At 39.6% G+C, this 15,599-nt stretch overlaps 1 protein-coding gene and 1 pseudogene across 1 annotated transcript; one reads left to right on the top strand and one right to left on the bottom strand.

The window, feature by feature from the left end:
- Positions 1-2,850: 2,850 nt before the first annotated feature.
- LOC103722342 (DNA damage-repair/toleration protein DRT102) lies at positions 2,851-4,135 on the top strand. Its single transcript, XM_008812870.4, has one exon. It carries the CDS (start codon positions 2,928-2,930, stop codon positions 3,879-3,881), a length of 954 nt encoding a protein of 317 aa, XP_008811092.1. The 5' UTR covers positions 2,851-2,927; the 3' UTR covers positions 3,882-4,135.
- LOC103722348 lies at positions 3,957-14,328 on the bottom strand (annotated as a pseudogene).
- Positions 14,329-15,599: the final 1,271 nt, after the last annotated feature.

The following is a 15,599-nucleotide window of genomic DNA, read 5'->3' as shown; positions in this document are numbered from 1 at the left end:
ATTTTAACCTGTGCGCGTCGGGTTATCATGAGCATGCACAAATAAAGCACACGCACGTAAGCTTTCCCAAGGAGAGAAGGGTTTTGGCCATTAGAAAATTGTTCAATTTAGAATTTAACTTATACGAAAATTATAAGAAGGATAAATCTTTAGTAAAACAAAACAAATAAAAAAATATAAATTATCGGTTTTTTAAAATTGAAAGTGCCTTGGATCCACATACTTATGGTTATCCATCTTTTTTTTTTCTTCTGTCGTTTGCGTATTAACATGTAGTTGTTGATAATGGTAGGAAACCACTTTGCTCTCCCTTCGAATTTAAGTAGAATATTATAAACTTTGGAAAGTAATCATAAAAAGTTGGAACGGAATTGGCAGTACAAGGTTCGAAAGAATTGTTTTGATTTAGCACATATTTATTGAGAACTACATACAAATTTAGGAAATTATCTTGAAAGTGAGTATTAAAAAATAGTCACTACAACCTTCCATTAAAATTCTTTAAAAAATGGAAAGCATCAATATATCAGGATTCAATTCTCCCTACCCAGGCTATCAGGAGTGCATGGGAGATTAGGAGAATCGTAGAGGACTATTGTTCTGCTTCCGGTTAGTGTGCCAATTCTGGCCAAATCAATTGTCTTCTTCGGTCCGAAGATCAAGCCGGCACTCAGAATTGATATCTGAAAGATCCTGAAGATCGGTAAACAGATTGGTAGTTGGAGGCACCTGGGGGCTGCGGGTAGTAGATTGCAGTGAGATTGAGCAGGGTATCAGATGAAAGCTAGAGAGCTGGCAGGCAAAAGCTCTTTCTATGGTGGAGAGAGTTACTTTGGTGAGATCGGTTCTTAGTTCTGCCTCGGCCTATCTACTATCCCACACCGTTCTATCGAAGGGTCCACTGATAAAGGTGGAGTAGTTGTTCAGGAATTTCATCTGGGGATGCAGGATGGCAGGCGCGATCTTCATTTTGTGGCCTGGGAGGCGGTTTGCCAACTGAGGGGTAGAGAGGATCTAGGTATCTGTTCCCTACTGATAAGAAGGGAGACTATGACAGCCAAGCATGTAGCCTAGTTCCTACTTGAACTGGATTGCTTATGGAGCACCTTGATAAGGGCTAAGTATGGCAACCAAACCTCGGTATCAAACTTTTAGGTTGGTCGACACAGTTCGTTTATCTGGCGTGAGATGTGCAATCGGGCTTTGGAGGTGATCTCTCGGATTAGGTGGATAGTTGGAGATGGCTAGTTGATTAATGTTCTAGAGGACGCTTGGGTGTCAGATCTCCCTCTTCGATTGTGGCCCACTATGGTTAGTTTGGAGACCTTCGGCCTTATGGTGTACAATCTTTTCATTTCTGAAAAATGAAGATGGGATACTACAAAGATCATGCAGCTTTTTGGGCCTCAGTTGGTGGAGAGAATTTTAACTGTGTCAGTTCCCAGGAAAGAGGACTTGACAGAAGAACCTAAAGTACGACTTGCAGAGCCAAGGTGTGGGCTGCTGATTAGGTGAGCTCTATAGAGCTAAGGCTTCCCGATCGATGGATAGCGGTCGGCTGTGGAAGCTTTATGTTCACTCTTGAGTTGCTTTGTTCATGTGGAAGGTGGCGTAGGGCTACCTCCCAACCAGGGGGGCTTGAGTAGATTGGAAGTGAGACTCCACCCCTATTGTGATGTATGTTCGGATAGGATGGTCTCTATAAAGCATATCTTTTTCTAATGCCCGAAAGCAGTTCAGGTGTGGCAGCAGGCTGGTTTTGACTGGTACTTCCGGTAGTCATTGAGCTCGGTGGCAGCATTTCTGGAGTATCTAAAAGGTTCATTGATGAGAACCTCCACTGATAGCAGGGGTGTCAAGTCTGTTTATACTGCTTATCATATATGGCTGACGGAAATGCCAAAATTTTTGAGGGGCAGCATTAGGATAGTAGGGCGGTGGCCGACAGGGCACTCCTCTATATTGATGAGTTCTTAGTTGGATGGTTTTTTGGAGGACCTGAGACTGTGAGGGATATCTGGGCTTCCCATGTAGCTCTTGGAGCGCCTCGGATGATATTCGTCGCCTGAGAGGCTCCACCCCCAAGCTTTCTCAAGGTAATTTTTGATGGCAACGTGTTTGATGATGGCAGGGGAGGAGGGGTTGGTTTTGTGATCACGGATGTTGACTGCAGATTACTTGCTGCTGGAGGCTGTCGGCTCTATGACACCTCCATTCTTGGAGCTAAGCTTTGAGCCGCTTGGGAAGCATTACCTATGCATGGCTCACTCTGAGGGCAAACTAGGTTCACTTGGAAGGAGACTCGGCGATGATGATTAGGTAGATTCAGAGCCATGCTAGGTCTGGCAATGAGCACCCATTATTGCAAGATATCCACAATTTGTTGAGGGAATGTGTGGCTACTCAAGTCATCCATATATATTGCGAGGTGAACGGAGTTGTTGCATCGTTTGTTGTACAATACTTTGGTGCCCGGAGATGTAATGGCTATATAACTTAAACTTCCCCTCCACCACCATTTCTTTTCCTTTTTTTTTTTTTTTTTTTTTTTTTTGGAGGTATATGATGTATTAGGTTAAAAAAAAATATTTTCAGTAGGAGAATATAATTTAATAAATGTTGCGACAAAAATAAAGTTTAAAATATTACTCAAAATGAATCTGGACGTTTTCTCTGGAATTGAGGGAAAAATTTAAAATACTAGTGGCCGGTGCTAGGTGCCACCTGTGGAAAGGCAGTTGCCACGTGCACATCTCCACGAAAAATCTGCATACGGACAGGATCCAACGGGGGGCGAGTGATGGCAATCTGCGTTATTTTTGTTTCTTTTTTCTTATCTTCTGCGCGTCAATTTAAAGCCAATTGGTGGGCGGAGGAAGCCCTAGAGCAGCCGAGACGAACTCCAGCCAGGAGATCAGACATCAGCGATGTCGTCGGGCGATAATCTGACAGCGGCGGCGGAGAACGGCACCGCCTCGCCGGCCCCCTCTCTGAGGATCTACGCCGGCGCCGACTCCTTTGGGTGCGCGCTCAAGGACGCCCTTGTGGCCCACCTCCGCTCCTTACCCGGCATCGACCTCATCGACCTCGGCACCGACAAGTACTACTCCATCGCCGAGCGCATCGGCCGCCAAGTCAGCTCAGCTGCCGCCGCTGGCGGCGACCAGCCGGAGACCCGCGGCCTCCTGGCCTGCGGCACCGGCGTGGGCGTGTCCATCTTCGCCAACAAGTTCCCCCGCGTGTACGCCAGCACCTGCTCCTCCGTCGGCGACGCCGTCAACACCCGCTCCATCAACGCCTGCAACGTCCTCTCCGTCTCCGGCATGTTCACCGCCCCCACCGACGCCGTCAAGATCCTCGACGCCTGGCTTCGCACCCCCTTCAAGTCCCCCTGCCCGGCCTCCGGCGACGCCCCCTGGCCGGAGGACATCCAGTCCTTTTTCGACCAGTCCGTAACCGAGATGGCCGCCATCCCCGCCCCCGATGAGGGCTGCCCGATCTGCGTCCTGAGGAAGGGCATGGAGTTCGAGCCGGTGGGGATCATGCCAGGAGGGGAGATGAGGATCGTGAGGGAGAGCCCCACCTCGGCCTACGTCCGGTTCAAGGCCGGGAGCGTGGAGCCGGCCCACCACCACACCTTCGGCCACGACCTGGTCGTCATCAAGGGAAAGAAGAAGGTCTGGAATCTGACCAAGAAAGAGAGCTACGGGCTCGAGGATGGGGATTTTCTGTTCACCCCGGCCGGGGATGTGCACAGGGTCAAGTACTTGGAGGACACCGAGTTCTTCATCAGGTGGGATGGGAAGTGGGACATCTTCCTGGATGAGGACCTGGCTGCTGCTGCTGATGCCATCAACAAGGACATGGGGAGGGGCAATTGATCCAGATGCTTCAGTGTTTGGGCTACTTATTGCTATATGGTGGTTGTTGTCTTGCTGTTGGAAGTTGTGTTCTTGTACTGTTCTGAGTCTGATGTCCTCGGTTGCTTGAGGTCAGTTGTGAATATGTTCTTGTAATCTGTGTGCGCTTTTAGATCTGAAATAAATGATATGTTCTAATAGGCTGCACTTCTGAGATAGACTTGTGAATATAAGTTGTTTCAATGGTAATAGTGAACATGCTACCTGTTATAATAGCTGTGGCTTGGTTTATTTGTTGAAAACTTGAAACAGATTCTATGTTTTTTTGGTACAAAAGCAGACACTATGGGTAAGAGATATGACATAAAATGCTCGGTGATTTTGTTCTTGTTGTAGACTTGTCCTTGTAATGGTGGTTGTGGTAGCACAGGAAGCGGACTTTGATTTTGTCTGCTGGAAGTAATGGGACGTATACTAGGAGTCCTTTGCCTTCTGTCTTTGCATTTAGGTGTCAGAAGGTACGTGCCAAAAAGAAGAAGAAGTTTTTAGGCGATTTTCTCTGGTGTCGACGCTAGAGGATTTCTCTTCGATTTGTAGTGGTTATCGTAGTACATGGTTATTTATCACCCTTCAAACTCTATTTTTCTTCTTGCACTGTGACATTTTACTGCCTGTCGCATAGTTTGGCAGCCTCTCCTTTTTTTTCGGACCGCGGAAATGGACTGTCATGAGCTCTATAGGGGGCTGTTACAACTTTCATTATAAACTTGAAACCCTGAGAGTATGAAATATTTTAGGTTTATGCCTGTTTTTGCTTTTTGTTTAGACTCGAAGAAAGTTTTTCCCTCATTTCTTCAACTCCATAGTAATGTTCAACTCCAACTAGTCAGAACTAAAACTTATTTTAGGTTACCATCTTCAACTCTGTACCTGTTTCAACTTGAAGCCAACTGCAATGAAGTTTCTGTACAATTGTAGGTTTGACGCTATTAATCCTGGCATGCTCTGTCAAACTTGAAGTTTGTCATGCTGAGCATTGCTTTCAGTCTTCTGAATGTATCGGTTAGGAGAACTTTCTCGAATGTGTCCTTTTAATTGAAAATAGGGAGCTCTAGGGCTTAGGCCCTCCTTTGCACTCCAAAAGAGAAAATAAAGAGTCCTAAATAATTCATGCTCTTGCCCATTGCTATCTCCTTTGATCTGCAAGGAACTCTATAGGGAAGAATTTGAAGTAGCTTATCTGCTGATATAGATACTGCTGGTGTCTTGGAGTTTTCTCCCTTTGCTTTGAGAGTTCTAGCTGGATGATGCCAGCATATGATATCACATCAGAAGTCACAGGACGTGACAATTTTATTACGAACTGTTGCTATGGTGGTTCCCCTGGAAAATTTCCTATAACTGATTTGCTTACAGTTGCTTTTCATTTCAGATGCCAGTCCATTGTCAAAGAGGATGTATTTAGATATTTCTTGAGATTGGGAAAATTACTTCTAGAATAGAATTGAACCACATCTATTCCTGATCTTATGTCTTATTCCCAACGAACTTTTGAGTTTGTATATCAGTTTTAGATTCATTTCTTTCTCCGAACTTCTGCTTCAGTAGGAAAAGATTATTTTTTTCCTTTTTGTACAGGTGAGAGAAATAATAGATCTCAGACCAAGTTTTTCTTAATTTTCAATTAGGAAATTTATCTCATTGGTAGTAGTTTAACAGAGTAATGTAGGCTTGGAAGGTCGTATCATCCTAATAAATTCCTGCCTCCATGTATCTTCCAGAGTTCTGCTAACATCATAACAAAATAAAGAAATCATAGAAAACTTAAGGGTCTGGAAGAGTAGTGGTTGAAATCTCCTAGATGGGAATCATCACTGCATGTACATAAAGGTGGGCAATAGGCTTCCGAAGGTTTTAACTTTTAATTGTTCCTTTATCCAAATGACATAGTTTTCTAATCTATATTAAGTCGTCCTTAAACATCTACAGCATTATACATGGTTTGGCTGAAAGAACATTGTACTGAAAATTTTAGAGTAGCTCCAATTTAATAGGGCTATATCTAGAAGTTGAGGCAAAATTCAGTTACTTGGTTCCCTTTTCCTCTGTATGTGCAAGCGGTTATAACTTTTCAAATTGTTAGAAATTTGAAGGTTCTACTTTGACTTAATTTTTCAGTAACCTGTTTGATACTAAACTCATGCCTGAGTCACATAAAGGATTGATTCACTAGAAGTGAAGGTTTGCATCTATATTAGTCTATATGATATGTCGTTGAACTCTAGGAGGTTGATATACATATTGTTCTGAAAGCTGGCCCAGATTCTTTTCCCTTGAGATTAATTTTGGAACTTTTGTTGCTGAAGGGCTCTGTTCTGGAAGACACTTGGACTCATATCTGCCCATATATCATAGATCATAGCACTGAAAGTGATGTGATCTTTGCCAAAATTTTCTGAATATTGCTGTTCAAGTGCTTTTTCATGTATTGAGCTCCATAGAAAACAACCTTGCTTTGTCCTACATTTTTTTCACTTAATAATTGGCTGTTGGAGGCTTTGCACTTGTCATAGATAAAGGAACCTATCTTATTATCTCCTAAAATTTTTAGAAATAGTTAACAACCTTTGGGTATGGAGACAGCTTTTCCATTCTTTTTGCTTATCTTGCATTCTCCTACATTCTTCTATCACCATCGTATACTCCTTTATTTTGGTTGTCAAATTTTTAATTGCTATGAATTCGCATCCTTGGGAGTTTAAAAATGGATAACAAATGCATAGTTTAACTTAATCTCTCATTCCTATCTTAACTTTGTGCATCATCCATTAGATGGAATAGTTTGGTAACCATAGAAGGGATAATAAGCTTGGCCATGTTCAACAACTCATGTACCATAACCACAACCATCCACCCTTGTTTGAACTATTTTTGAGGTTGGCTATCTAGCAACTTGTATATCATGAAATTAATATAAACAGTCTCTGCATGCTTAATCCATTGATCCCACATGTTATTATCCATGATCATACATGCACTAAGCATATGTTTTCTCATTAAATATATAATTCTTGTGAGAACTTAGTATTGCAGAGATAGGTTGTACATGCTAGCTTGAGAATCGGTGGTCATCGTTTGCCGAGGCGGACTAAACTACCTGGTTCACCCTGTACCAAACCAAACCGGCGAGGAACCGGCATGGTTCGGCGCCATTTTTCAAAAAATAGCGTGAACCGGTGCAAACGGGTTCGGCTACTCCTCTTTCAATATCTCAAAAACTTGAATTATGGTTTATTGAACTGGGGTGAACCATCTGGCTCCTCCGTACCGAACCAGCACTGATCGGCACCAGTTCGGCTAACCTTAATGGTGGTCCGTTGTCTACTTTTCTTTCTAACGCTCTTAGTGTTGGCTTTGACGTATTGATCGAACAACATGATTTACATATTAGTGGTAATTAAAATTGAATACTAAAGTCTAGAGCTACATATTGAGTTTCAGTTTCAAGCATAGTTTTCCAACATGGTTACCTCAATATTGAGTTACCATATGAAGATCCTAATTCCTAATTGATGTGAAATCAATTTTCTTATGTTTTGCAGATATATATGGTGGACATGAAATTCTCTTAGACAATATAGTGCTCCTTACGGTAGCTCAAATGACTTAAAATATTATCATGTTATTGTACGTATGGTGATGTGCACTTTGGATGAATTCTCACAAGCAGGGTATCTAATATGCAAAATACTTATATGACAGTGTTTGATTACTTTCTTTTTTTGGGTATAATCAACCAGACTTTCTTAGAACCACTACTAAGTGAACACCTTTTATTTCTTCTTTTTCCATTGATTCACTGAGCAATCTACCATAAGTTTTGAATAAGGTATCGATAATCTCTCCTCCGAAATGGTAGCAAATCATTGCTTCTTGAATAGCTCTAATGGCCAATGACGTGATCTGTCCATCCTTTGTGGCATCTCCGCTGGTTGTGTTAAATTCATAAGTTTGTATACGATCAATTATAAAAGATCCTTCCTTGTGTACTTCGTCTTCAATTTTCTTCATGGATGGAGCATAAAATGGAACATTATATGTATCCACCTTCTCTTCTTTCACTATTTTCTATGCATAAACAATAAGGGAGCATTGTTGAGAGGTGAAATAGGGGGACTCATGAGAGAAATACGGTTTATAGAAAGTGAAATATAATTTTGGCTGTGATTTAATATTTTCATTACAATTGAAGATAGATTCTTTAGTATATTAGTAAGAAGACATTGTTACCATCCTTAAGTTCACTTAAATGTTAAACTTAAGGTTTGGTCATTCTGTTGTTCGCTTTTCTGATATCAGAGCAAAAAGAAAGGTAACTGGGGGCCTGAAAACATATAGTTAACCATTTTTATTTTCTTTTATTAAAAATAATTTCTAATTTTTAAAGATAATGGTAGCAAACTAGTCTGCTTCGAAGTTTCTGTTTTCCATTTTGTGTTAACAATGCTGTTGCCACCATCATTGCCGCTGCTGTCACGATCACCGATGTTGTTGCCTCCGCCACTACCTCCACACCTTCTGCCATAATTACAGAATATTTTTTCGGTTTCCTATTTCTGAAAATATGAAACAGTTGTAGATACATAACATTTTTCTTGCTCTCTGAAGTTAGGAAGCAAAACAAAGATAATTGGCTTCTTTCTGACTTTCTTATCCTGGAATATTGGTGACCTTGTTAGATGGGCCCTTAGTTTTTTGACATTTTAGTACATTTCATTCCGAACCTCTGAATTACATTTAGGGCTTCTTTGGCATTGAAAGGAGATATCTCTGTAGCAGCTTTTGCTCAAGGTGGGGAAGATGAAAGGAAAAAGGGAAAAAAAGGTAAGAAGATGAAAATAATGGGGGATTGAAGAAGGTCTGAAATCTCTTCCTTATACTTAGGGGATGTGCAATCACCTTTCTGCTTGAATGTGCTATCCTGATTTTTCAGGTTTTCTAGTGTTTATGGCCACCCACAATGGCTAAATTCCTCTCCTCCGTTCACTAACTTCTTTACACAGGGATGTTATGCACAGGTATCAGATCCAGTGTCTAAACAGGCCCTTAAATATCAATATTTGCATCAAGAGATTATTAACAGTAAGGATATGTATAGCTGTATGACATCACAAGTATAATCATTATTAGTTGACCAATATTACCATATAGAATAATTATAATTCGAGCCATTTGTGATCAAATTAGATCTGTTGAATATTTATATTTATTAGTATCATTCTGAGATACAAATATCTCATTCATTATAGGTATATTAATTGGGGTATTGTAGGCATGCACATATTACTTGTTCCAAATGCATCTCTATGCTTTTTTTAAGAAAAAAAAGAGATAAAACTGTTCGCTTGTCTAATTTTACTCAGTATTACTCCAATTTTGTAAATTGTCATGTCTGGTATTGGACAGACTTGGGTTTGTCTCTTCCATATAAAAATAATACAATATAATGTGATTATTGTAAAGACAAGGAAAGGAATTTAATTTCTGTGTCTATATGTTGCTCAAAAATAAAGTTAAGTAGTTGTTACACTCACCTGTGACACCATAAGAGCAAAAGATTGGGCTAAAACTTCCCACAGGAAAATTGTGCTTTTATCATTGTGATCCTGAGATTTCCTTCCTAGCATGGCTAGAACCATTTGTCCTCCACAAACTAACTAAGCTGATCTTGACTTAAGGAAGAGGGTAAAATCTTTCTGAAATTGATTGAAGTAGGCTATTGCAACTGCAGGTGGACTTGTATGAGATATGTACATTTTCCCTTTATTAATTGGCTTTCTCTCATTGTTGAAAAGTCCTGGGGGAACACATAAAATATTTTAGAGACATGGACATACTGAAAATGTTAGGATATAATCCTCAAAAATTATCACACTAAACAATACGAAAGGTTATATATTAAAACTCCTTTTAAAGCCCTCTTTATATAAGAACAGATATTGTTTATGTTGCTTTACACATTAGTTGTGTTACGAGGTAAGTATGTTTATCATACTTACAGGATATCCTAATTAATCATTTACTAGAGAAAATGTATTGCTGAAAAATAATAATGACATGATAATTATTCTTTGTTAAGAGCTGTCAAAAGTTCAAACAGTAGGCAGGCCTCATGATATCAAGATTTTACACAGTTAAAAAAGTTTACAAGAAAATCTATTATTAAAATTGTGGATTTTAATAGATATATAAGAACTTGGATGGATACATATTTAGAAGCCAACATATGCAGACACATTCATACAACTATTAACATATACTTTAGCACATCCAAGTAAAAATATATGAATGCTGACATTCTAGTGGTTATAGTACTGAAATTCCCTATTGGTTATCTTTTAAATGGGGTAGGTCAGTTACTTAACACATGCACACACATATATAGCAAAAACTGTTTTTGAAACTTTTGCACTAGTTTTGGAGCAATATGATTATTGCATGTAATTCAAATTATCTTTGTTTTACTAAGATTTTTGATAAAACTAATACTGGATCAAAAGGAAACAAAATAATAACATTGAGATATTTCTTTTTAATTCATTTTAGTGATAAAATTTGAAGTATACATTGTATAACTGCAGCTATGATTGCCTCCATGAAATCGTTCTTACCCTGGGTTTGCATTGATAATAGATTGAAATTACACGAGGAAGACAGAAAATCAGTGGTATGTTCTGAATAAGAAATCCATGCCTTAATTCTTGAATATATAGTTTATTTTTTTTTCCAAAAAAGGACCCTGGTGTTAGTTTCTTCGTATGATTTTGTTATATATGTTCATATGTGAATGTAACAAGTGTTCTTGTATGGGTTGTTTTCTGTTAAGGTTCTGATAACTAATGAGTTTGTAATTTGTTGTATTTGTGGGCAAGTTTAATTGCTTGTTCTATGCTAAGGTCCACTTTTGGATAATAACGAAGAAATTAAATTCCAAATAATGTTCATTGGATGTACACTTTTTCAATATTTTAACATAACATAAGCGCTTGACTTTGGGGGTCAACAAGAGCATAATAGATGTATAGGGATTTCTAGCAGTCGTACTTTTTGGCTTGCATGGGTTCTAGTAGAGCCCTAGAAAATATCATCTTTTAACAAAATAACTATCAGGCAAAAGATTTGGTAATTAAATTCATGCAAGCTCGTCAATCATCGAAATACCAAATTTGAATGCGAATGAATAGCCTACTTTTTTCTTTCCACGAGAATGGGAATTTTCCAACTGACCTTCAGAGATGGGAATCAGAAGAGGAAGGCGAAATTTCTTTTTTTCATTTTCCTACCTATTTGAGAAGGTATTATAGTCGAAAGAAATAGCAATTAAAACCAAGGTCCATCATATTGACCCATACTGATTGTATCGTACTAGTAAGGCATTAGTATAGTACCAAGGTTCGATTCGGTATATGAGCCAAATTGGTTTATACTAATCCAGACTAAATAGAATAATCCCCATAATCGCTCAATACCAACCATGCTGTTTGGTTTGGGTGGTACCATCCTGAGATAGAAAAACATGTTGAGGGCCTATCTTGATATGTGGTGCATATCATATGGTATTAAACCGATAACATATTGGTGCAGTTACTAGTAATTGTTTTGCAGACATTGATTGAAACCATGGTACGCCATACTGTACCGAACCAGATGATACGGTGTGTACCGTGTAATACCGGTTCGGTACCGGTACACGGTACGAGGGTGTACCAACATTTGATATGTCGAACTAGCTCGTACCGAGCATATCAACATAGTGAGAGGGCAGCATCGGTACGGGGCCTGGTGTCGAAACAACATATCTTGATTGAAAAAGTTGAGAGAATCTTAAGCATCATTGGATGAAACTGCGTGTCTATTTCGTGCAACTTGGTGATCTATAAAGTAATAGGGCAAGTTTTATTTTTACACAGGTGAAAAGCAATTCATTACTTGTGGATTGATGTAGGTATCAATATAAGTTATGAAAATTAAATCATGACAACCAAGGTTTTAAATACCAGTATAGATGCCCGTACAATTTTTCCATCAGAAATATGGTACCGCTATCTGTACGTAATGGTGGCACTTTCACGTTGGAATGGTACAGTATTGGTCATATTGTCCCTTAGAACATATTTAATATTTGTTAACTTTTCATTAGATGATAATATATTTCAACGTAGATTGTCTTCTGAGAATGGGAAAAGATGCAAAGATAGAATATTGTGACTATATTGTTGCGATTAAAGATTAACTAGTAGATGGGCTAGCTGAATCTATCAAAATTGATAGTTAAAGGATGCTAGATTTGCATGCAGAGGCTACAACAAATGCCAGTTTGTTTGGTGAGATACACAAAATTTGAGGTTCTAAATCTATCCACAGAGAGTGAAGATGATTTCGTATCCACGCATATGTAGAACTAGCAAGCCTTCAAAGGATAAAAGGTATTATATCTGCAAGTTTGACAGTATTATATCTGTGTACCAAAGAAAAGATTAGTTTGGAGTCCTTTAAAAATTTCTACATATATCAGCATACAGAATTCTCACAGCGACTGACTCTTCTGTCCACACATATGCCTTAAAGGGTTAGCAGAATCTTCTCTGTTCATGTATTTCTCCACTTTGGCACTAACCTGATAGATTTATTAGAGTTCATGATACTGTGGGGATGTGACAACTTAACTAGTGGACTCTTGATCATGAGTATCAATTTCCAAATAGAACTTTCTATGAATTCGTGAGGCAAGTTCCAAGCCCCCAGGCCAAGATTAAGAAACCAGGCTATTAGTTTCTAACTTAGACTGAAGCATTCTCCTGCATCTATCCCAAGACAGTATTTAACTTATCCTGTTCTAGAGCTATTATCCAAAACTTTATCAGCTTCCTATCCTTCGCCGCATCATAATGGTTCAGTTTCTTGTTCCATGAAACCCAGCCTTCCATACCGACTGTCCCACTTCATTTATCCTAAGACCCTGGTAAAGCCAAAACCCAACCCTTCTTCCGCCTGTGAAATACAGTGGGAATGCCAAAAATCCTTGGCCAAATAAATTCCCAAACCCTTGTGTTTTAGTTTTTCTAAGTCACACTTCCAGGTTTTCGTGTTTTGTTTTGTTAAGTCAGTAAATTAAAATAGTTTTGGCAACGATAAGAGTATAGAAATTACATAAGGGTATTTTAGGAGTAATTCTGTCTTGCAGAAAAAAAAAAAATTAGAATCTAAATATGGGTGCCCATGTGTATCTTTCCATCCACCAGAGTTATTATTTCTGTTTAGAATCTAAATATGGGTGCCCATGCATAAATTTACACAATCTATCCACGTAATGGATGCAAACAGTTCAGGTTGATGCATATGTAATGGCCTGTTTGGATGGTGCAAGATCTAATAAGATTTTCGTTGGGGCATCGGTGAGGTCGAAAGAGATCATGTAGCTGTAGGAACAACCAATCCCTAATTTTGATGGGACAAATAATCTTGGAAAAGGAACTAATGATTCTTGAAAACTAGGTATTAGTTGTCCCCTCTGGCTACCCCGATCTCTTTCGACCAATGCGATTTCCATGAATTTTCTAAAGATATGCTCAAGATCTTCCATCATCAAACATGACCTAAGAGTAATTGGAGAAGCAGCATCAACTCGCTAGTGCAGCGGTATAATAATCTGTTTCTGCGAAAAAAGAATAAATCTGACCTGAGAGAGCCAGTGCAAGGTAAAGCAGGAGTAAATGTAGGCTATTTTTCGGGAAAAGCCTCCCGTAGAAAGACCCAGGAACTCCAGCCAAGAACACGAATCGGTGGCTACCTCTTTCCCTGTTGTCATGTGTCTTAAGCTTATTAAAGAATTCTGGAAAGTTGGCAAATATTGCATTGAAGTCATTCATCGGAAGATCATTAAGGAACACTGAGATTTCTGGTGTCTGCTGTGACAATTTGCTGCACTTCTCATCAATGGCCTCAATGATATCTCTAGCCATACACAAAGCATTAGGCCCAGAGGAGCAACCAAGGTCAACCATGCTGAACTTTTGGGGGTCTTGGAAACATATACATTTACAGCTGAGTGCACTATATTATGCTTCCAGGCATCCATGCTCTTTTTCTGAAGAAGAATACAGGATCTGAAACAAATTAGAGATGGTTGAACTCTTGACATGGGTAAATGAGGTTGTGGTCATGTGGCAAGGTTCCAACCTGAAGGGAAGAGTTTCGAGCATAACTAGTTATTTCTCCCAATCCTTCTTTCATGTGAAGGATGCTCCCAGCGTCCATGGTTGCGATTTTGCTAGAACTTAGAAGCCCGGAGGATCTCATTTCCATCTGTTGTTTGTAGGAGCATTATTCATTAGAGGTGCTTTGTGTTGTCAAATGCTAAAACTAATTGAAATCGAAGCTCTCAGAGCCAAAAATATGGGTGATCACTGTCAGTTGATCGATTGCAGAAATTTTCAAGATCTCTTTAGTTCAAAGTTGTAGAATACTTTCTGAACTTGTAACTGGTGCGTGCTGATCAAGCAGGGCCATGCCGAGAAGACAAAGATGACGGGTATTTTGTATCAAATTTTTTATGTAGCAATTGACAGTGATCCAAAATGAAGTGTATGTATTTTAGTAAGGTTATACGATAACATACAAGTACGTTTCTTCCAGCAGGCCCAACCCTCCATCTATTATACTTACTAATTAGTAATTCCATACTATAGATTACCAACAAGAAAAGAAAAAAAAATGCTCTAGAGAATGCGATTATCCATCTTTTTATTAGGTTTCCACTCTATTTGTTGCCAGTGCTTGATACGGTACCCATCCATTGATCTTTTCCAGAGGAGTGTTCTCCCTCTTATGACTCTCCTCCGGTATGCATTCACTGTTAATAACTTTTAACACCACCATCCTGTTGTAAATTTTAGCTTCAGTTTTATTTTAGATATGTTGCATGCGCGCACATACATACACATACATACATACATACATACATACATACATACATACATACATACATACATACATACATACATACGTGTGTGTATATATATCTCCAAAATTTCTTGCATATTTGTCGTTAAAATATGAAAGACGCATTTATGCCTGTCTAAAATTTTTGAAACCTACATGCGTCCCTTCTGGACATGTTACATAATTCACTCCATCATTCTAACCATTCTTTGGTTGGGTTATAGAGTTAGTTCATCTATATAAAATTTAGGGGAAACTAATGTCCGGTCCATTTTTTGACCGGACTGTAATGTTTAATCCCTGTTGAACATAACTTTAACAACCGGTCCATACCCATTTCCAGTGCATAATAAATTTTCATGAAAAGACCATAATGCCCTTCACCCCCTTCATCTTCATTTTCTCTTTTTTATTTCCCCTGTTCTGAATCTTATTCCTTCCAACTTCCAAGCCATCCCACAAGGTCTGCAAGTGCTCGTTCCGCTTCCGCATTATCGGCTCCGGCCTCCAGGCCAAGTGAGACTCCCTCTCCGTCGCTGTCTCCGCCGTCGCCTCCCTTGCCCTCGACCTCCACCTGTGCTTCTTCCCCACCGTCGCCGCCCGCGAGAGGATCCGGAGAAGAAAGGGTCTCGGCCCCGCTCCACCGGCCATGTCGCCGAGCCACCGCCGGCCTCGGCACTCTTCCGGCGCCGCCAGCCTCGCGGGAGGAGAAGGAGGGAGGAGAAGAAAGAAGAAAGA

The sequence above is a fragment of the Phoenix dactylifera genome, chromosome 4, assembly GCF_009389715.1.
Source record: "Phoenix dactylifera cultivar Barhee BC4 chromosome 4, palm_55x_up_171113_PBpolish2nd_filt_p, whole genome shotgun sequence".
In the NCBI taxonomy this organism is placed as follows: domain Eukaryota; kingdom Viridiplantae; phylum Streptophyta; class Magnoliopsida; order Arecales; family Arecaceae; genus Phoenix; species Phoenix dactylifera.
The sequence above is the reverse complement of the archived record's forward strand: the minus strand, read 5'-3'. Positions and strand labels throughout refer to the sequence as shown.

Coding starts and splice junctions, on each gene's coding strand:
- LOC103722342 (XM_008812870.4), top strand. CDS start 2,928: ATGTCGTCGGGCGATAATCTGACAGCGGCGGCGGAGAACGGCACCGCC.